The sequence below is a fragment of the Schistocerca piceifrons genome, chromosome 2 (assembly GCF_021461385.2).
Source record: "Schistocerca piceifrons isolate TAMUIC-IGC-003096 chromosome 2, iqSchPice1.1, whole genome shotgun sequence".
In the NCBI taxonomy this organism is placed as follows: Eukaryota; Metazoa; Arthropoda; class Insecta; order Orthoptera; family Acrididae; genus Schistocerca; species Schistocerca piceifrons.
In genome coordinates, this window is record NC_060139.1 from 420,362,163 (window position 1) to 420,384,786 (window position 22,624).

Sequence of the window (22,624 nt, forward strand, 5' to 3'; positions counted from 1 at the left end):
TGCTATGAAGAAAAGTACGTAGCTGGATTAATACTTATCTTTAATCAATCATTGTGGTACATCACTCTTGACGATACACAGGAGACTTTAATTACAATCACTGTAAGGCTAATGGCGCCTTGCTAGTTCGTAGCCATTAACTTAGCTGAAGGCTATTCTGTCTCTCGGCTAATGAGAGAGAAAGGCTTCGTACATCTAGTCGCTAGCTAGGTCGTCCGTACAACTGGGGCGAGTGCTCGTCCGTATCACGAGACCTGCCTTGTGGTGGCACTAGGTCTGCGATCACACAGTGGCGACACGCGGGTCCGACATGTACTAAATGGACCGCGGCCGATTTAATCTACCACCTAGCAAGTGTGGTGTCTGGCGGTGACACCACATTATCAATACAGGTAGCTGACTGCGCATTTACTCTAGTGGGTTGCTTGGAGTTTATTTTGAAGCCAAAGTTTTTTATTGAGTCAGTGAATTTGACATGTCAGTGCTTTCAACTATGATATTAATGTCAAAGTCAGCAGCTATTACTGCCTTTTTCGTTTTTTCTTTACTGAATTTTTCGAGCAGGCCATGAAATTTCACCGGAAAAGTTTCACGTGTATCTTTCTCTGGTACTCTATAAATAGAAACTACTATGACATTTAGTCCCCAATCTCGAAACAGCAGCTTTCAAATATACACTCTTCATTCAAGTGATTAAAATTATTTATTATTAAATATTTCATATCAGAATGAGTAAGTATGCAAGAGCTTCCATGTGATTTCTCTCATCTACAGAGACTGTTGGCTAATTTGAAATTTTCCGTTTCATTAAGAATTTTAATATTGTGAGATGTAAGCCAATGTTCATTGAGGCAAATAATTTTGATAATTCTACATTTAGATAGAATAATTATGACTTCTGTTTGAAAAGTCAGCACTTAGACAATTTATATTCAAGTGCATTATGTAGGGGCATTGTTTTCTATTTATGCTCTCAAGCATACTCTCTCTTGAGTATTGTTTCAGTCTTGCCGCTTTCATTACCAAATACTGTTTCTCATCCCCATTATTTCTTATAAGTTTCCCCTATTTTGCAGAATTTTACATGTATCAGCCAACATTGTACTAAAAATTTTGGATCCTAACCTATTTAAATTAAGACCGTCTTTAGCCAAATATTTATGCTTAAGAATTTATTTGGATTATGAACACAACTCATAGATTGTTACAGTTTTCATTTAAATCACAGTTTATTCTCTCAATATATTGATCACTGACTGATCTCCTGTAGATAATACCACTCACCTTGATCCTAGACGTTCTGTAGAGCGTACTTACTACCAGGCTGAATTAAATTTCTTGTTTCACTTACAATTTCCTCTTCAGTGCTGCTTCTAAGGGAATCCACACCTATGTGGATGAAGACGCCTTTGTAATTCTTCTCCGAGATGCCTCTGCTGAATCATCCTGCGAGCTATGTATGTTGGTCAAGTGTTTCGTCTACTGGTGGGTTTTGATTTCTGGATAAATGTGTATTGCAGAGTTCAGCACTACCACATTTTTCAGCAGAGAATCACCTATAACAAGGAATCCATTTTTTCACTCCGTTTTTTGTTACTGAGATGTTCTGAATTCTTTTTACTGTAAGTTACACTTGTCCACTTGTATTTGTTTTTGATTCTTGAGACTTTCACATGAATTTCTTTCTTAGGTGTAGCAGCCTCATTGTTTGAGCTAATAACTGTATCATTCCATTTGCTTTTGAGGTCATTTTCATGTATTGACTCTTTTGTTTTGCAAAAACAGTTTTTCCCACATTTCAGGTCACAATTTGTTTGCTTCTGCACTGATAATTCTGCTTTTAAAGTGTCAGTGTTACTTCAAAGCACTTTAATAATTTCTTCCTGCAAACAGTGAAGGCATGACAGTGAATATTGTTGCTAATAAATTTTAGGCATATTATCACACACTTTTCACACAGCCACATGTTGTACTTCACACATACAATTCCTTTTACTACCCATTTTTGACACTTTTTCACGATGCACTATTTAACTTTTGCTATTTACAAGCGTTGTGTCACTGCACTTTTCAGTGGGCGCCATCTTGACCTGCCCACCCTGCTATCCCCCTCTCCCCGCCCAAGCCTCCTCCTTACCCCAACTACCAGTCTTCTTGTTGTGTTTGACAATGACTCAACATCTCCTCTCTATTGTAAGTAGTAAACTACCCTTGTCATATTACTTGCAATATTAAGAAAGTAATACAAAAACTCTTTTGGACACACAAGCAGAAAATATACCACTTTTTTGGTGTTATTATTGTTGATTATGATGATGATGATGATGATGATGATGATGAGGGGGAGAGGGGGAGGGGAGAATGAGAATGAGGATGGGATGATGATGATGATGATGATGATGATGATGATGATGATGATGTCGTTCAACAGCGCTCTGTACCTTTTTCTGGAATGTTTTCCATATTAAAGAACTGTTAGTAAAGGAATATAAAATATTTAAAAACTGTCTGATAAAAATGCTTTTTGATCTTCCAGATTCATGGAATGGATCTTGAAGTTGTCCCACTGTTTGTCCACAAATTACCTCCTGAGTGTGGATATATTCTGGTCACTGACAGATTTCTGTTTGTCACCGACAGCAAAAATGAAAAACTGTCTGTTATTTCAACACAGTTGTCAGAAAGCAGACTTGATGGTGACACGGTAAGAATCAATTCTTAAGTGAATTTGTTAAATCCTATTTTGCAGTTCATAGTAAGATACTACTTAGTGGGAAGAAAAAAAATTAAAATATGATTCTAATTTCCATACATAATTTATTTCATGTGAAATGACTTTTTATTTCTGTAACATTTTGAGAACAGTTATGGAGCTGTGCACCAAAATTAATGGATTCATTGCTTTTTGTTTTTCAGAAAAAACAAGTGTCAGGTGTTCTGTCAACATTTTAAATGCACTAATTTAAAGAACCACTAACAGCAATTATAGTGAATTTCCAAATATTTATGGCAAATGTAGTTGTTGCAAATAGTCAATGGAATTTTCAGGAGATATCATACTGATCTGTATGTGTGACTTTTCAGGCTTTTCTGACAGATCTGTTGAGTATATGATTCACATGTCTGCCATCAGATAAGGTTGTATAAATTCCTATGTTTTCTTAAAGTAACTGCTTGAAATTGTCAGGTGATGGTTGCTGTTTGTTACTGGCAGATAGCAGCTAATGATGCCTTGTTATGGTAAAGGAAGTTTTACATATTCCCAAAGCAGATAACGTTATTAATAGGCAGTCCAGCTAAGTACAACCTGCAAACCTATGCCTCCTGTCACTAGATCATAATGAGGAAAACCAAGATTTTAAGATGATAACATCATCCCAGTATTTGGAATACTCACGTAGTTACGAATGTTGATTTGGTTCCTGGCCACAGGTTCACCTGACAGATGAGCTGGTAGAAGCCTGTGACATAATTCTGGTTAATTCTACATATTCTTTGTTATTATGAGATTAGATCAAGTGCTTGCAACCATATGTAATCAGTTACCTCAGGTGGAAGACTCTTCATAAATCATAACTTTATTCTTCATTTAGTGAAAGTTGAGTCTGATGTAACATAATAAAACTTTTCATTAAAACATAAAATTTGTAGAAATTATCTTTTTTTATATGTCTTTCTACTTATACATATTTACTTTATCAGCTCTAATTGTGGATTCAAGTATTTGTCTTTGGTTTCCATTTAAGATATTATCCCTAACATTACTAACATTTTTTGAACATCAGAACCATCTCATATTTGCAGTTATGTAATAGATTTTGTGGGGATAGCTTCCAGATTGGAAAGGAGAAAGAAGATAGTCACTATGAAATATTTGACCTCTATGTATGACTTGGCTGTATTAACAAACAACTAGTATGAAGTCAAACTAACACTATACGTAGGTTGGAACATAAATAGTGGCAACACTGCTGTGGACATTTTGTGAGCCTTTCCTTTTGCTTGATTAATTAATAATTAATTATGTGTTGTTGCTGCCATAAGTGAATGTCAGTTTTCTATGTTTTTCATACTCCATTTAGATGTTATTGCACAAATACTTAGGTTGGAACTTAAATAGTGGCAACACTTCTGAGGAGGCTCTATGTAATCGAATCTACTATTGTTGCTGATAGCACATGCTGTTGACATACCTACCTTACCTCCGAGCACATGGACTTGCCCGTCCCACGTCACCAGCATGTGCACAATTGAGGGAAACACAGTCACTTGTGAGCGAGCAGTCTAACATAACTGTGTCACTATGTTTTCAAAACAGGAACAACGGAGTTGGCTCAAGATTAAATGTGCCAGAGGTCATACAGCACGACAGAGTCTTCAGGAGGCATTCGGGGAATTGGCATTGCCGTACAGAACAGTGGCACGTTGGGTAAAAGCCTTCAACGAAGTTCAGCAAACTTTGGCAGACATGCATCGGGCAGGTTGTCCAAGCATCTCTGAAGAAGACGTGCATGCTGTTGCCGCGTTAGTGGACAATGATCGATGGCATACGATTCGTGAGGTTGCCCACAAAACCGTATTAGAGCATACGACTGTGCTTCGCATCCTGAAGGAATGTCTGGGCATAAGAAAAATTGCATCACAATGGGTTCCGCATGACTTGACAGAAATGCAGAAATGGATACGTTACGAAGCTGCTCAGATGCACTTGGAGCATTATCAGCGCAAAGGAGAGGCTTTCTTATGCTGTATTGTAACACTGGATGAGTCCGCCCCTGGTAGCTGAGTGGTCAGCGCGACGGAATGTCATACCTAACGGCCCGGGTTCGATTCCCGGATAGGTCGGAGATTTTCTCTGCTCAGGGACTGGGTGTTGTGTTGTCCTTATCATCATCATTTCATCCCCATCGACACGCAAGTTGCCGAAGTGGCGTCAACGTGAAAGACTTGCCCCAGGCGAACGGTCTACCCGACGGGAGACTCATTAAGAGAATTTTTAACCATCGTAATGCAAGTAAATTAAAGACCAGTTGGATGAAGGAAACAGAGGAAGACCGAAATGGTTGAAAAATTCAGAAGAAATTGAGACAAAAAAGAATTCAGAAATAAAATCAGGATAAAAAAAATTGCAAAGGCTCAAGAAAAGAAACAACAGGGTAAAAAATGATAAAAGGAAGAAAAATGACAGTGAATTAATGAGGAAAAGGGAATGAAGCTGTGATTGGCTCAAGTTCACACACACACACACACACACACACACACACACACACACACACACACACACACATGTGTGCAAAATTTAAAATGAAAGTAACTTTTGCATTATGTATCACCAACAAGTAACATAACTCATTGAAACTTGGACCATACATAGAAAGAACTGCTACAGTCTATTACAGGAGGTAAATAAAAGAAACACACAATGAGATGAACAGAAATGACACTTTTATTCGAAAGCAAAAATTACACTGAAGTCACTGCAATACATGATGGTACCCTGGACATTATGGACAGTTCAAAAGGCAGGAATGATTATCAATATGGTATGTGATCGCCACAGACAGCAATGCATGCTCTTCCATCCTGTCCACAAAGATGGTTAGGAGTTATTGTGGTAGAGCATTCCGTTTCTCTACCAGTGTGGTCGATAACTTATGGCTGGTCGTTGGTGCATGTGAAAGTACTCCAGTACATCTCCCCAATGCATATCACTTGTGCTTGATGGGATTTAAATTTGGGGAATGGGCAGGCCAGTCTGTTCGTTGAATATCCTCTCATTCTAGGAGCTGCTCCATCTGTGTAGTTCAATGCAGTCATGCGTTTTCATCCATAAAAATGAAGTCGGAGCCAAATGTACCCCTGAAAAGATGCACATGAGAAAGGAGTGAAGTGTCTCAATAACATTGATGGATGAATGTATTGCCTTCAGAAATTTGCAGGTCAGTATGCACATGCAACATTATGCCTCCCCACACCATAACACCTGGACCAACGAAATGATCATGTTCGATAATGCTGGATGTACCCTCATATGGCTAGATATCGAAAAGTATAGTGCACACAAGAACTTTGTCAAAAATGATCGTTTTAGTAGTCTATGTGTTATGGTTTGGGGAGGCACAATGTTGCGTGTGTACACTGACCTCCAATCCTTTGAACACGGGAAATGCACCCATTGATGTTATTGTGACACTGTATTGGAATGAGAGGATATTTGGCAGTTGGAGCACATGGGGGTGCAGTGGGGATATGTACTGCAGCGTGTCCTCATGCGTCAACAACCATCCAGCAGTTACCAACCGTGTTGGTGGAGGAGTGGAATGCCCTACCACAAAAACTCCTTAACAATCTAGTGGCCAGAGTGGTAGCTCATTGCAGAGCATGCATTGCCATCTGTGGTGATCACATACCCTATTAAGAAGTATGACCTGCCATTTGTAATGTCCAGGGGGTACCATAAATCAGGGAGTCTAATTATTGTCTTTGAACAGAAGTGTCATTTCTGTTTGTCTCATTCTGTATTTCATTCAGTTACCTTCTGTACTATACTGTAGCAGTTATGTATGAACTAAATTTCATCAAAAGATGTTACTTAGCAGTGACATGACAAATGAAAGTTACTTTAGTCCTTATGTTTTGCACACCAGTGAGTAGATGGTGTCTGCTGTAGGAGTCATCAGGTGTGTTGTCACTGGTGTTAATGCAGATATTTGCAGTTTCACTTTAGCAGTTTAGCTCTAAGAAACAGTTCTCACAATGTCAGGGTAAGCATCATTTTGTCTCCCATTGCAAACAAAATGATTTTTAAGTGTAATTTTACATTCACAATCAATATACAAGCCTGAAATTAGTCCAGTGTGACATTTATTTCTTTGATACATATGGACAAGGCCAGTAAACCATGAAAAATAAAATATAATCTAATTAGACGAATAAAAAAATCTACTCACCAAGTGGCAGCAGGGGAACACACACACAAAAGGATCTAATTTTCACAAGCTTACGGAGCCAGTGATACTTCTTCTGGTGGAAGAGTTGAAGCAGAAGGAAGAGGGGTGAAGGAAAAGCACTGGAGTAGCTTAGTGAAAGGGGTACAGTTTGTAAAAGTCACCCAGAACCCCAGATCAGGGAAGACTTATGGATGGGATGAGAAGGAAAGATTGATTGTTGGGGAGTGCACTGGATGAGATTTGAAAACCTGAGAGCATGAAGGTGGAAGACAGGGTAATATTCAAGACAGAGATTACTACTAAAACATTGTGCATGAGTTAATAAGAGTGAAAAAGTAAGTGCATTGTATGTAACAGAGGTGGGAGAGGGAACAGCGAAAAATAGACATGTCAGAAAATGAAAGATGTAGCAAAGTAAAATGGAGTGAAGAAAGGAGTAGTTACTGTGAATAAATGATGAGATGGAAGGAATTAATGGAATGGCATCAATGATGCAAGGTGTGTGGTGAGAGTGGGACAGACACAGATTTCAGACAATCTAGGAAATGCTTGGTATCTTTAATATAGGAGGGAAGTCTTTCTACTATGGGTTGCAGGTGTTGATCAACTAAGGCAGATATACATTAGTGGGTGCTTTGAAGCCAGTACCTACAGGATGACCAGGATGATAGGGTTTGTGAATCTTATGAAGAATGTAAAACGTGGGGGTGCTTGGTTTGGATGAGGTAAGAAGTTCAATGGATTGAGGTGCAATCACTTGTGAGGGACTTTGAGGTTTCTAGGAGGGACTGCAGGTCAGTTTGAATCTTGGGGTCTTGGTGACAGGTGCTGTATGTAGAGGTGTCAGACAGCTGGCATAAACCTTCACTAACATACTCCTGTTGGTCAAGTAACACAATGGTAGATCCTTTTTCTGCTGGGAGGATAATGATGGAGCCACCATCTTTAGGAAATGTGGAGCCTATAGTTCTGCAGAGGACAGATTAGGGTCATGTTGTGGGGACCTGAGGAAAGGTTGTGAACAATGTTGGATGTGAGGAATTCTTGTAAGGCTTATAAGGGGTGATTCCGAGGTATTGATGGTGGATCAAGTTGGGAACATGGTCAGAACTGTTCAAGGTAGGGTTCAATGTCAGGTTTGCTGTTGGAAACATTTTGGGATTGGGTTGCAAAGTGATATTTCCAATTGACATTATGTGTAAAGGAAAGTAGGTCCTTCACCAAAGCAGCATGGTTAAATGCAGGTTTAGGGCTGAAAGTGAGACTCTTAGATAATACAAATAATTTGGGGGGGAGGGGGGGGGGGGAGGTGCTTTGGGTGAGAGGTTGAGAACACTGTACTGTTGTGACTGGTTCTTCTGATTATGAGTTACTACAGGTCTGGGAGGCAGTGGTGAAGGCTGTGGGATGTTAAGGTGGTTGGCCAAGCTTGGTTTGTAGGAGAGGTGTGGTGGTTGATGGCGTGGCTGTTTGGGGAGCTGCAGAGGGACAGGAAGGGAAAGACCACTGTTGAAGTAGTTTAGGTGAAGGTGGGATGGCTATTTGAGGTGAAATCTGGCATGTTGTTGCAGTCTGCTTCAAGCAAGTAAAATAAAGCCCAAGAACAATCATAAACACAAGAGAAAGGACAAAATTACATTCAAACTTGGGAGTGCTAGGAATATAATAATCCAGAGGCAAGAAAATTTTAAATTCTAAACACTTTATCACAATACTTCATATTAATTAAATAGCTGCAACAAAAAACATTATTAATTACAAAGCTGCTAACATAATGGGCACAACACATTCCCTGACCCTATATTACACCAACAACGGCCGCTGGTAGTGTTATGAACAGTCTGGTTACAGTTTGGTACAGGTACCTTCTAAAACAAAAAACAAGCGTACATATAACAACAAATACAATTATTTTATGAGCCCTTAATCCGCCTGAGCTCAAGACTGTAATATACAATTACTGCGATTATTATTAAAGAATATTTTCACTGGGTAAGAGAAACTTTAAAACTCAACTTTAAATAAATAACAGCATCAGGCAATGGCATCACTAAAATTACTCATCAGTTAATTTTCTTGCGAGAATTAAATTCTAGCATTAGCCAGTCAACAGTAAAAAAAATTGTGAACAGTTAATTTGTTAAGCTAATGGGCCAGTGATTGCAAATTGAAGTAATTAAACTAGAATATGTTTCAATAAGTGCAGCACTGCTTAAGATAGCTTAATAAAATCTAGATCACACAACAGCTTTAAACAGAAGACATAATAGTAATACCCATCTTTCAAGTGCAGCCAGCACTGATGAGGATAATACACAATATTCACACAAAACTATTCAAAATCAGTGTTGTTAGGAAGAGGGTGAACCCTACTAAAACAATTAAAGCAGTGGCAATGAACAAAGTTTTTCAAACTTGCAGATGCTCAACCAGATCATGCCGAAGTTGAGTTCATCTTTGTTCAGCCACATAGCATAACTTCCCACCAGTCACAGTGCCTTTAAGGTGTGACACCAATTAAAGGTCCTTAGCATCCACCTTATTTCACTTTTGCAAACCATGCAATGCCATCTCTTCACCACTCCCCCCCCCCCCCCCCCCCCCCCCCCCACAATCTCCCCTCCATGTGGTTACTGTGTTTGACTTTGGAGCTTTCTTCATGCCAAATCCATACACAGTGGGTTAATAACACTTCACGATGTTATTCCATAACCACTCTGTCTACTACAACTATTAATGTACACCTTGGCACGCCACCACCTATTACCTGCCATGAACTCAAATATTCATGCAAAGCACAGCAAGTTGCTTGGAACGTAAACTGGCACATTAACCTATCTGTGCCACAACTGTCTCCCTACAGTCTGTCTTTTTCTCCTTAAGGCCTCAGCAAGCGATGCCCATCACCTCTCAGCAAGTGATACACCATGGACATGTATGGGGAAAAGTGTCTCACTTTCACAACTGTGAGGTGGTAGTGTTGGTGGTGGTGATGTAAATTCATAAAAGGCTGTGAAGGCTTGCATAACAATGAGCTTTTGGGGAGGCCACATTCCTCACTGACTGATTGACAACATTTCCCACATGGATGCAATCACAAAAGCGGATCAGTGTGTGCACCTCAAGGACATTTCCCCGGAACTCGGCATTTAATATGGAAGCATTTATGACATTGTACACAGGTTCTTAGGGTGCCAGAAGATTTCACATCAGTGGGTGCCTAAGCAGTTGGGTGACTTGATGAAAGGCAGGTGAATGAATGATTGCTTCACTGATTCATCTGCAATAGTATGCTGAGGAGGGTGACAGTTCATCGACTGCATTTTTACTGGTGATGAAATGTGGATATTTTATTTCATGCCAGAATCAAAGCAGCAGAGCTTGGTGTGGAAACATCTGGGTTCACCTATGGCAAAAAATTCTGTTCAGCGTCATCTGTTGGGAAAGTGATGTTAAAAGTCGTCTGGGATCGCCATGGACCACCCCTTCCAGATTTCATGTCACTATGTGTAGCCATCAATGCCAACAATTATTGTTCCACACAGTCATGTCTATGGGCTGTCACCGGGAAAAAATGCCAAGGGATTCTCGATATGAACAATGTAGTATCTTCCACGACAATGTGAGTCCACATGTGCAATCAGAACTGCTGACAAGCTCCAATCATTTCACTGGTTAAGTCTGGACCAAAGACCATACAGTCTATACCCCTCCTCTAGTGATTTCCACATTTTTTATTCTGCTGAAGCAGAATCCTGGCAGGATAGCAATTCACGTGCAACGATGAAGCAAAGCCAGCAGTCTGCCATAGGTTCCAAAGTCAATCAGAAATTCTGCCACATGGGCAGCTCAAATTTAGTGCAGAACCAATGTGGGGTCTGTGTGGAAAAGTAGTGTAAGGTACATAGAATAGTATGTATATTTGTAATTACCTGTGTAAACCGTGTTTCATATAATAAAATACTGGGGCAAAGACTTCCTTATTTACCCCTATTATAAATATGATATGTACGTGAAAGGACTGGTAATCTCTGAGGGTCCCAAAATTCAATTTTGACCCACTTAATCTTGCTTAAAATTGGCCTGCAGCATCATTTGAAATCAGCTAAAATATATTTGATTCAAAAGAAATCTGTGTAATTCTGATGTATGGCATGGATGATACCATAAGAGAGACATCACAAGCCACCATTAAAAAAGTAACTGCCTTAGCAGTTATCGGCAGTTAATTACTAGCAGAGAGATGGAGCAGTAGGTGATGTAACTGTTTGAAAACTTTAGGTGACTGTGTATATATTTGTTTCTGAGTGGTGGTATGGAAGCAACTCTGATGGTGGCAATATCGAAGAGTAGCAGGTACATTTATTTATCATATACTGGAAGCTAATAATAATAATAATAATAATAATAATAATAATAAACAATTATAATGTGAAGTTTTTGTTTGTTATAGGAACCTTTAAAATCACCTCAGGCATCCTGTGAAACCGTTTACATGCAACACTTTACTAAATGCCAAAAATAAGATAAGTCTATCCATGGTAGGTATTTGAGAGTGTGCTGACAGGGCCTTGGTTCTGTGGTACTGGGAATCAAGGTGTGCTGTGCTACCTTCGTTAGTGTGGAAGCAACTATCTCACTCATGTGCAGACTCTGCAAGAAGACCATTGCAGTTGCTACTTGCCAGCAGCAACCAGCAAACAATATCAAGCAGCTACCTTGATGAAATATTGTGGAATTTAGAAAATGTGGTCCAGTAGTAGACTTCAGAGCTGTGCTTCTGATTTTATCCATATGCAATAGTAATGATGAGCTCTAATTTGTCATTTATGCAGTGTTGAAATCTGCATAAATAATGCCAGTACACTCCTGTTTATGTCCCCATATCTTTGGTCTCAGTTCATTTTGATTGTTCTTCATGTCTCTTTAATAATGGAATTTTCACATGTATTTACAGTACTATAGTGGCAATATTTTCTTTTTACAGGATTACAATCCTGACTCGGTGATAAATTCATTTGGGTTTAAAGATGATGAAAGAATTTTAAGTGTGTTTAAACACTCTGCATCCTACCAAAGAAAAGAAGAAACAAACAGACAAGGGGATACAGAACAGAGTGAAAGTAGGAAGGATGACAGATACAGGAAGTATGCAAAAGACTTGGACAAACAAGGGGGTCAATTTGTATTACCACAAAAAGTTAGTGACTTGAAAATTGATGCTCCATCTATTGACACCATTATTATTGTTACCAATCATGGACTGTATGAAGTAAAATTGAGGTATGTTATTTCAAAATAAAAACATTTTAGGTCTCTCTCTCTCTCTCTCTCTCTCTCTCTCTCTCTCTCTCTCTCTCTCTCTGTGTGTGTGTGTGTGTGTGTGTGTGTGTGTGTGTGTGTGTGTGTGTGTGTGTGTGAACATGCTCTGAAGAACCAGTTGTAAAGTTGGGGGGGAGGGGGGGGGGGCTGGTGTGTGTGCTCTTGAAAAACCAATTGTAAAGTTGCGGCTTTCAACTTCTAATTTGTGTCTCCATCTGCTGCTCAGCAATTTCTACACAGCAAGTGAGCATTTTTACTCTATCTAACATATTGGCATACGTAAAATTCAGACATACATTGTTTGCAGCAGATTTACTTGTCAGATATCTAATTATTATGGTCATATTTAGGAGCAGCAGGATGTACTAATGGACTACACTGTTTCTGGTCCTTTCACTCACTCTCTCTCTGAGTGGGGCCACGACATCCAGAGATGACAGTGGCCATGTATATGTGTATGTGTTTATGAGGTGTGCATGTATTAGTCTGTGTGTTTCTTCTGCTGATAAGACTTTGTCCAGAAACTGAATAAGGGAAATCGGAGCTCATACGGAAAGATGTAGGTGTTAATTCTTTCTGCATGCTATACGAGATTGGAATAATAGAGAATTGTGAAGGTGGTTCGATGAACTCTCTGCCAGGCACTTAAATGTGATTTGCAGAGTGTCCATGTAGATGTAGATGCTTGCTTTTGTAGATGTTGATTTTTCACTCATGAACATGACAGAGCAATGTGCTAACAACAAGTTTTGTTTCTTGAAATCTGCAGCAGAAACTGTATGCATATGATCCAGAAACTGGGCAAGAGTTGAGCCAGTGGAAGCTACCTCAGCATCATGACTGGAAAAAAATAAAAGAGAAAACCCACATGATGGCAGTTCCTTTTTTATTTCATAAAAAGGATGGTTCACAATGATTTTGTTTACAGAGGTATTACAGTTAACTAGCATCACTTTTTTCAGGCACCAAAACTAAAGGATGAAACACTACAGAAAAAATAGGCTGCATTTTTCTGATCAAAGGACTAGATCCTACACCATAACAACATTATTGCTCACATGGAACAAAGTGTCAGACAATTTTTGGCCAACAGCAATCACACAGTAGTTTCACACTCACCTTTACCACAACAGATGTCGCCCATTGACACTTATTACTGTTCTCTAGAATGAAAATCAGCCTGAAGTAAAAGTGTATTCAGGACATGAAAGAGGTGAAGCAACTTACTGAAGCTACTACCACTATAACTCTGGATGACATTAAAAACTGTTTCCATCAGTGGATCAAATATAGGGATTACTGCGTTAAGTGTGATGAGTGTTATTTGATTTGAACTTTAGTAAATTTTCCCTGTAACGAAAACCTTATAACTGGGTAATTCGTGTAACTTTTGGATAAGTGAGTGAACATGTAACACACAACCCACATTTGGAAGATACCTCCAGGTGATGGCATTTTCGTGAATAGTTTGCTTTGTATATGTAAGAACTCGTTGCCAACTTTGTAAAACATGTCTCTGAAGTAGCAAAATTCCAAATACTGCTGAAAGATGCATATAAAAGTAGAGGAGATGCCAATATTTCATAACAGGTAGTTCATTGAGAATGATAACATGTTCCAAGTAGGCTGTATTCTTTTTATTGGCCAACCGCATGGAAAATAAAAAGAACAGCAGTCCACAGATAAATATGTCATTCTATATCTTCGAATCTGTTTCTGTGAGAAGTGGTGTAGTTGTGTTTGAAATATCAGTATCAAGTGTTTTAAATTTTTAAATAATCATGAGTCTCTTTATGGGACAGCAAACATTTCTGACATTTTTTTCGTATGGTACTTATAACATTGTAATGTTTGATGCCATTCTTCAGAAAATTGTACCAAGTGGAATAACTGACTCAAAAGAACTGTGAAATAATCTCTTTTTGATGTCCATATGGGTGACACTTGCTGATATGCATATTGCAAAGGCTAATTTGTTCAGGTTGTAAAATTACATAGAGATGAAAGTGCTGTCCAAGAGATACCTGCAGTAGGTGAAATTCCAGTCGACATTTCAAAATAGAGTAACTATTTATAGCTTTTAGGACTGTTAGTTTCTTCCCTGAGAGAGAAAAAAGGATAGGTATTGGAAGGTTTAAAGGGAGGGACAGATTACTTAGATCCCAGATTGAGAGGGACCAGTCTAAGGCTGGGAAGAGAGAAGAAAAAGATGAAAGGGTAGAAGTCGCAGACAATAGAAGGGTATTACAGTACATAAAAAATAAGGATTGTGACAGCTTCAGTCCAGAGATGAGAGAAGAACAGAATAAGAAGAGGTAAAACTGGGTTGAGAGGAAGAGAAAATGAGAAGTGAAATGAGTGGCGCAGTTAAGAACAAGAGGAGAGCAGAGGAGGAGGCTAGAATAACAGACTACAAGTAAATAAGGAAATATGGTCTGTGTGTGTGTGTGTGTGTGTGTGTGTGTGTGTGTGTGTGTGTGTGTGTGTAAAACAAGGATTTGATAATGTATGTTAAGTCTACAAGTATAATTGAATCCGTCTCTAATGACCTCGTTGTCGACGGGACGTTAAACACTAACAACCACCAGTATAATTGAATGCGAGATTTTGTTCAAGAGCAAGTACCTCTCTCTAGAGTTTGTGGAAAACAGGTGGGGGGGGGGGGGGGGGGGGGAGAATCAGGAGAAGTGAGGAGTCCTCTGGAGGTAGTTGTAAGTCCTTGTAGTCTAGAGATTTTGGGAATTTCTGCAGGACTGAGGTCATTAGGAACAGTTTTCTATGTTGAGTTGTCTGACAGCTGACAAAAGACCCTCTGCCACATACTCCCATGGCCAAATATCACTGTAGTGGAGCTTCTTTCCACGCAGAGGTCGAGGACTGCTGTGGACTCAGCTTGAGAACTGTTTGGGTTCTTGGTGATGTTTTTCACGGAGGTATACTCGAACTGAGGTATTCCTGAAGTGCCTGGAGGAAAATACCTTAGGCAAGGGGATGAGGGTCTCTTTGGAATTGGCATTACAAATGTTGTAGGCAGGGTTTGAGTTTCCTCTCTTGGTTGTAGGTTGGAACTGCATAGTAAAGTGGCATTTTCAAATAAGTGAAAGGAGATGGTTGACTGGAGTAGTGTGATTGAATTTGATTGTGACACTGAATATTAGGCTTGGATTGTGAAGTGATGAAGTTTGATTTTTGCACTAGTCTTCATAAAATCTTCTCAGGCTTCCAGATGCAGCTTGCAGTTTTACACTTTTTTGAGCTTTTGACTGAGTGTTCCTCAGCCATTGGAAAGCAGTAACTGACTGCTGTGTGCATGATGTCCACATCCTTGTATAATTGTGTTACTGGCTGCAATATCACTTATGTTTAGTTAGTCCAGTGCTATGTTTTTGACCCATCTCCGGCATGCCTACTTCAATATTGCAATGGCCTAGTTACATGTTATTCTGAGCTGGAAGCTTCCATCTTTATTGTGGGTATTATTAGGCATTGTGATGCATATAGCTCTTTTTTTAATTAAGCTGTACCAGAAAATCTTAGTCCTCATGATGATAGAGGTATTCTCAGATGCAATTTTAACACTGTTACCCAAACATAATGTGAGATTTAGGTACAATGGGTTTGGACTGGGTGTTGTGCAGGCATAGGGCTCAATATTTTTAAGACCATTGTATTTAGCATACAAAGACCAAGATAGAAATCACTATTATAAACAAAAGAGTCTTTGAGGCCCAAATAAAGTTGAACCAAGCTTCAATCACACAATATATCTTCTTGGAATAATAAGAGTAATTAATAGGGAACGACTTAGTCTCATGTGGGCAATCCAAGCAACAATGTAACGGTTTCAGTATATGGCCTTTTCCATAAGAATAATTTCAATCTTTTGTCACAATCTTCTTTTTTTCCTCCCGGTTTGGTTGTGTTTTTCCCCCACCATCTTCTCGATTTTCTTTTGTCACCATCTTTTCTAATTTTTTCATCACAATCTTTTTGATTACTTTGAAAAAAACAGGGAAATGAGCAATAGGGCAGTAATTTCCTGTATTTTCTGTCTACCCCTTTTGGAACATTGGTTTTCTCTCAGCCTATTGTGATACAGTAGGGAAACAAATTTCTAAGGATTTATTGATGATGATAGTTAAGAGGTGTGAAATAATATAATATGCTGCCTAGATTACAGTGGATGATATTCTGCACTAGCCAGCTGAATTTTTTTAAATTTTATTTATTTATTTATTTATTTTAGGGATGATAGTGTGTCTTCTGTGTCTTTTTCATTGATTTAATGAAAATGTTCAAGATATATAGTTTGTCTGTCAAGTATGTTGCTAAAATTAACATTGTACTGAAATGCTGTCAAGTCTACGTCAGATTTTACTACATTTATATAGAATTAATTGAAACTGTTTGAGATTTGTGCAAGATTCACAACAATATCATTTTGTTGGTTACCTTGAAACCATCTCCATCTGCTTTTATACTGAGCAAACAATTATACAATTCAGAGTGGAAAGTAGTTCGAACTAATATTAGCTAGTTTCTGTCCAATTTCATTCACGTATGAACCAAGGGGAAATGATTGTGTATACCTGTGTACATACCCTAAACTCTTACTTTATTATGGGGATCCCTGTACAAGACTTATGAGGAGTTACCAGAAGTATCACATAGTCATCTTTGTAATTCCAATTCTTGTAAGTTACCCACAGTCATCCATGACAACTTTCTTCCTAAGATTCCCATTCATGTTATTTCAGCATCTCTGTCACACTTCCATAAGAACTATATCAATGGATTACGTCCTAACATACTTGAAGAACAAGTTTTCAGGGAGTAATCTACAAATATTCTTGAATGTCTGTGTATCACTGCTGCTGAGATAAACAAGATGCACAAAACCATGTAAGAAATAAAAAGAATAATTTGTCAAATGCTCCATCCGTGAATGGAGTGACAAGAAGCCTTAATTATTACACAGTATAAGTTAGCCTTTGCCATGTGCTTAATAGTGTTTTACAGAGTTCAGATGTAGCTTTGTCAGTGTGTTTGTGATAATCTTGAGCAATCTGTAACAGATAAACTCATGCTGAGAAGTATAATTAAAAAAAAAAAAAAAAGGCATTATTACGAAGCTATAGTTTCTTGTTCCACCTACAGGTTCTTTTTTAACACACAAATTATTTCACATAACTATTAATAGTTGTTGCTTATTAATGTAATTTTCAGAAATAGTTTATGTTAGCTATAATCTCTCTTTTAATGTATGTATGGGAGTGTCTGAAATCTCTGGAATTTCGATTGTTGAGGCACATACACAATTTTGTATGTTTAGGAAAAACTAGTGAAGGTAATCTTAGCATTGTATCTTCCTACCAATAAATGAATAAAACACAGTGTTCTGTCAAAGTTGACATTGTGATCATCAGAATTCTTTGTGGTGAAAAGAAAAGCGTTACTGTTTGCAGATGCGTTTTATTTCTAGTTCTATTAGTCATTGGCTTAAGATGAGCAGTGTGAAACATACAAAATAAAGCAACTTCCACATAGCAGCACTTATCTCTACAGCTCTGTTTGGTTGAAACTTTTGATTTATGTTAAATTATTTTTGTGGTCACTTTGACATGCATTGCCAAATATTGTATTTTATAACAGAACTTGTATTATTGTCACATGCTGCAGCCATCCTCCTGTTGAGATATTTATGGAACTGATATTAGAACATTCTGAAATAGAACGAGCTGAACGTTTGGCACTCATTTTTGGCCTCAATCTGCAACAGCTACTGGAAATGGCTGGAGATCTCAAGCTATCAGCAAAGGACTTTCCTCAGGCCATTGCTCTCTACAAACTCTCTAGAGTAAGTTGTAAATATTTGAGTCACTAATTTGCTGTAGTAACTGCTTTATGGTTCTTATAATATAAATGTTGATTTATCATTTTGTGTGTCATGGTCATTAATACCTTATTCTGTCACAAACTCGACATTTATTGTTGACATCACTATAATGTTAATACACAGTATTCCCACTTTTATATTTTGCTGTTTGGCAGGAATGGTCTTATCTAGCACAAACAAGACAAAGTACTATTTGATTTTTAGAAATAGGATTGTTATTGAACAAAATCTTAGTGATCTTTCAGACACATCACATCTGTGCTCCTCAGTCATGGTCAAGAGATATTTGACTACTGTTGATTGCTGGCCTCCTCCTTATATAGCCATGGTATGCCTGTAATGTCACTGAAGCTCATACCATTGCAGTATAAGGCAGTGTTCTTTGTTTTCATCCGGTGTGTGCCATGCCCCTTTCAACCTTGCAGTGGCGATGTTCCTCATTGTACTCAGCTGCAGACCACTGTCTTTATTGAAGGTATTATTATATGTTTTGATATCTATAGCTCATTTTAATGAGCTATCTCAGAAACCATTAGCGGTCATAATAAATAGTATAAGGAAAGTTCTGGCAGAATGTAAATAATTTAGGAGTAAAGGAGACCATGCACCCATGTGCCTCAAAAATGCTGGACTCACAATGTTGCGACTCCATTTCGATAGGTAGATGTGGGTAGGGTCAGGGGACGTGTTTGGTCGATTATTTAGGGTAAGTGAGGTGGGAGGCAGTTAGAGGGTCCGAAGTGGGTGGCTAGAAGATTGGAGAGAGGCAGCAGTGATGCTGGCTAGGAATGGGGGAAGGGAGAGGTGGCAGTTGCAAGGGTTAGGCATGATGGGTACTGGAGCTGGTAGGGTGCAGTGCATGATGAAAGTGAAACAGAGATGTGGACTAGGGTGGGGTAACAGGACACAGGAAGATGAAACTGTTAAGAGTTGAGGCCAGGAGGATTTTGGGAGCAAAGGAAAGTGTTGCAGGGATAACTCTCATCTGTGTAGTTCAAAAAGCTGGTGGTGGAGGGATGGTATCAGTTGGCCCGAGTTGTGTAGCAGCCATTGAACTCGAGGATGTTGTGCTCAGCTGTATGTTGCAGTGGCCATTCATTCTGAAGAACAGCTGGTTGGTTGTCATACCTACATAAAGAGCTGTGCAGTGATTGCAACAGGGCTGCTTTATGACATGGCTGCTTTCTCAGATGGCTCTGCCTCTGATTGGACAGGATAAGCCTGTGACAGGAGGATGTGTTGGGTAGGTGGATTGGGCAGCTCTTGCACCTCGGTCATCCACATACATATGATCTGTATGGAAAGGGGTTTCGAGTGGGAGTGGCGTAGGGATGGACTAGGTTGTTATGTAAATTGGGTGGGTATGGAAAGGTTTTTGGGTAGGACGTCCCTCATTTCCAGACATGATGATAATTAAAGCTGTGGCAAAGTATATGGTTCTGTTTTTCCATTTCAGTGTGACCATAAGGCACAGAAAATCTGTTTGCAAACTAGGTTTGGGAGTAGTGCTACCTGTGTGAGTTGTTATTAGACACTCAGTGCACTGGTGAAGGGAGTTCTTGTAATGATAGAGGTCTCATACAAGACAATTTCATGTCCACTTTCAAATTCATATTCAACTGCTCCCATGCTATCTAGCTACGATTTATCACAGACACTTCTCATGTTCCAATCCAGGATTTCTCTGTCATGCACAAGTTCAGTTTGATTTTTAGTAGTGGCATTCACCCCAAGTTTTAGTTGACCTTCTTCTTTGTTACTTCCCCCATGAACCATAAACAGAGGGGTGTCTGTTGAGAGGCCAGACAAATGTATGGTTCCTGAAGAGAGGCAGCAGCATTTTCAGTAGTTGCAGGGGCAACAGTCTGGATGATAGACTGATCTGGCCTTGTAACACTAACCAAAACGGCCTTCCTGTGCTGGTACTGTGAACGACTGAAAGCAAGGGGAAACTACAGCCATAATTTTTTCCGAGGGAATGCAGCTTTACTGTATGGTAAATGCTGATGGCGTCCTCTTGGGTAAAATATTCCGGAGGTAAAATAGTCCCCCATTCGGATCTCCGGGCGGGGACTACTCAAGAGGACGTCGTTATCAGAAGAAAGAAAACTGGCATTGTACGGACTGGAGCATGGAATGTCAGATCCCTTAATCATGCAGGTACATTAGAAAATTTAAAAAGGCAAATGGATAGGTTAAAGTTAGATGTAGTGGGAATTAGCGAAGTTCGGTGGCAGGAGGAGCAAGACTTTTGGTCAGGTGAATACAGGGTTATAAATACAAAATCAAATAGGGGTAATGCAGGAGTAGGTTTAATAATGAATAAAAAAATAGGAGTGTGGGTAAGCTACTACAAACAGCATAGCAAACGCATTACTGTGACCAAGATAGACACGAAGCCCATGCCTACTACAGTAGTACTAGTTTATATGGCAACTAGCTCTGCAGATGACGAAGAATTGAAGAAATATATGATGAGATAAAAGAAATTATGCAGATACTGAAGGGAGATGAAAATTTAATAGTCATGGGTGACTGGAATTCGATAGTAGGAAAAGGAAGAGAAGAAAACATAGTAGGTGAATATGGGTTGGGGTAAGAAATGAAAGAAGCCGCCTGGTAGAATTTTGCACAGAGCACAACTTAATCATAGCTAACACTTGGCTCAAGAATCATAAAAGAAGGTTGTATACATGGAAGAAACCTGGGGATACTGAGAGGTTTCAAATAGATTATATAATGGTAAGACAGAGATTTAGGAACCAGGTTTTAAATTGAAAGACATTTCCAGGGGCAGATGTAGACTCTGACCACAATCTGTTGGTTATGAACTGTAGATTAAAACGAAAGAAACTGCAAAAAGGTGGGAATTTAAGGAGATGGGACCTGGATAAGCTGAAAGAACCAGAGGTTTTACAGAGTTTCAGGGAGAGCATAAGGGAACAATTGACAGGAATGGGGGAAAGAAATACAGTAGAAGAAGAATGGGTAGCTTTGAGGGATGAAGTAGTGAAGGCAGCAGAGGATCAAGTAGGTAAAAAGACAAGGGCTAATAGAAATCCTTGGGTGACAGAAGAAATATTGAATTTAATTGATGAAAGGAGAAAATATAAAAATGCAGTAAATGAAGCAGGCAAAAAGGAATACAAACGTCTCAAAAATGAGATCGACAGGAAGTGAAAAATGGCTAAGCAGGCATGACTAGAGGACAAATGTAAGGATGTAGAGGCTTATCTCACTAGGGGTAAGATAGATACTGCCTACAGGAAAATTAAAGAGACCTTTGGAGAAAAGAGAGCCACTTGTATGAATATCAAGAGCTCAGATGGAAACCCAGTTCTAAGCAAAGAAGGGAAGGCAGAAAGGTGGAAGGAGTATATAGAGGGTCTATACAAGGGCGATGTACTTGAGGACAATATTATGGAAATGGAAGAGGATGTAAATGAAGATGAAATGGGAGATAAGATACTGCGTGAAGAGTTCGACAGAGCACTGAAAGACCTGAGTCGAAATAAGGCCCCTGGAGTAGACAACATTCCATTGGAACTACTGACTGCCTTGGGAGAACCAGTCCTGACAAAACTCTACCATCTGGTGAGCAAAATGTATGAAACAGGTGAAATACCCTCAGACTTCAAGAAGAATGTAATAATTCCAATCCCAAAGAAAGCAAGTGTTGACAGATGTGAAAATTACCGAACTATCAGTTTAATAAGTCACGGCTGCAAAATACTAACGCGAATTCTTTACAGACGAATGGAAAACTGCTAGAAGCCGAACTCGGGGAAGATCAGTTTGGATTCTGTAGAAATATTGGAACACGTGAGGCAATACTGACCGTACGACGTATCTTAGAAGCTAGATTAAGAAAAGGCCAACCTACGTTTCTAGCATTTGTAGACTTAGAGAAAGCTTTTGACAATGTTGAGTGGAATACTCTCTTTCAAATTCTGAAGGTGGCAGGGGTAAAATACAGGGAGTGAAAGGCTATTTACAATTTGTACAGAAACCAGATGGCAGTTATAAGAGTCGAGGGACATGAAAGGGAAGCAGTGGTTGGGAAGGGAGTGAGACAGGGTTGTAGCCCCTCCCCGATGCTATTCAACAGTGTATTGAGCAAGCAGTAGGGGAAACAAAAGAAAAATTCAGAGTGGGTATTAAAATCCATGGAGAAGAAATAAAAACTTTGAGGTTCACCGATGATATTGTAATTCTGTCAGAGACAGCAAAGGACTTGGGAGAGCAGTTGAACAGAATGGACAGTGACTTGAAGGGAGGATATAAGATGAACATCAACAAAAGTAAAACGAGGTAATGGAATGTTGTCTAGTTAATTTGGGTGATGCTGAGGGAATTAGATTAGGAAATGAGGCACTTAAAGTAGTAAAGGAGTTTTGCTATTTGGGGAGCAAAATAACTGATGATGGTCGAAGTAGAGAGGATATAAAAGGTAGAC

The 22,624-nt window shown here is 39.1% G+C and overlaps 1 protein-coding gene across 1 annotated transcript in view; it reads left to right on the forward strand.

The window, feature by feature from the left end:
• LOC124775860 overlaps window positions 1-22,624 on the forward strand; it is a 416,537-nt gene that overhangs the window by 88,375 nt on the left and 305,538 nt on the right. Inside the window, exons 7-9 of the mRNA XM_047250694.1 lie at window positions 2,537-2,704; window positions 11,938-12,233; window positions 17,952-18,129. Of these exons, the coding sequence (XP_047106650.1) occupies window positions 2,537-2,704; window positions 11,938-12,233; window positions 17,952-18,129 (642 nt within the window). The remainder of the gene's footprint in view (window positions 1-2,536; window positions 2,705-11,937; window positions 12,234-17,951; window positions 18,130-22,624) is intronic.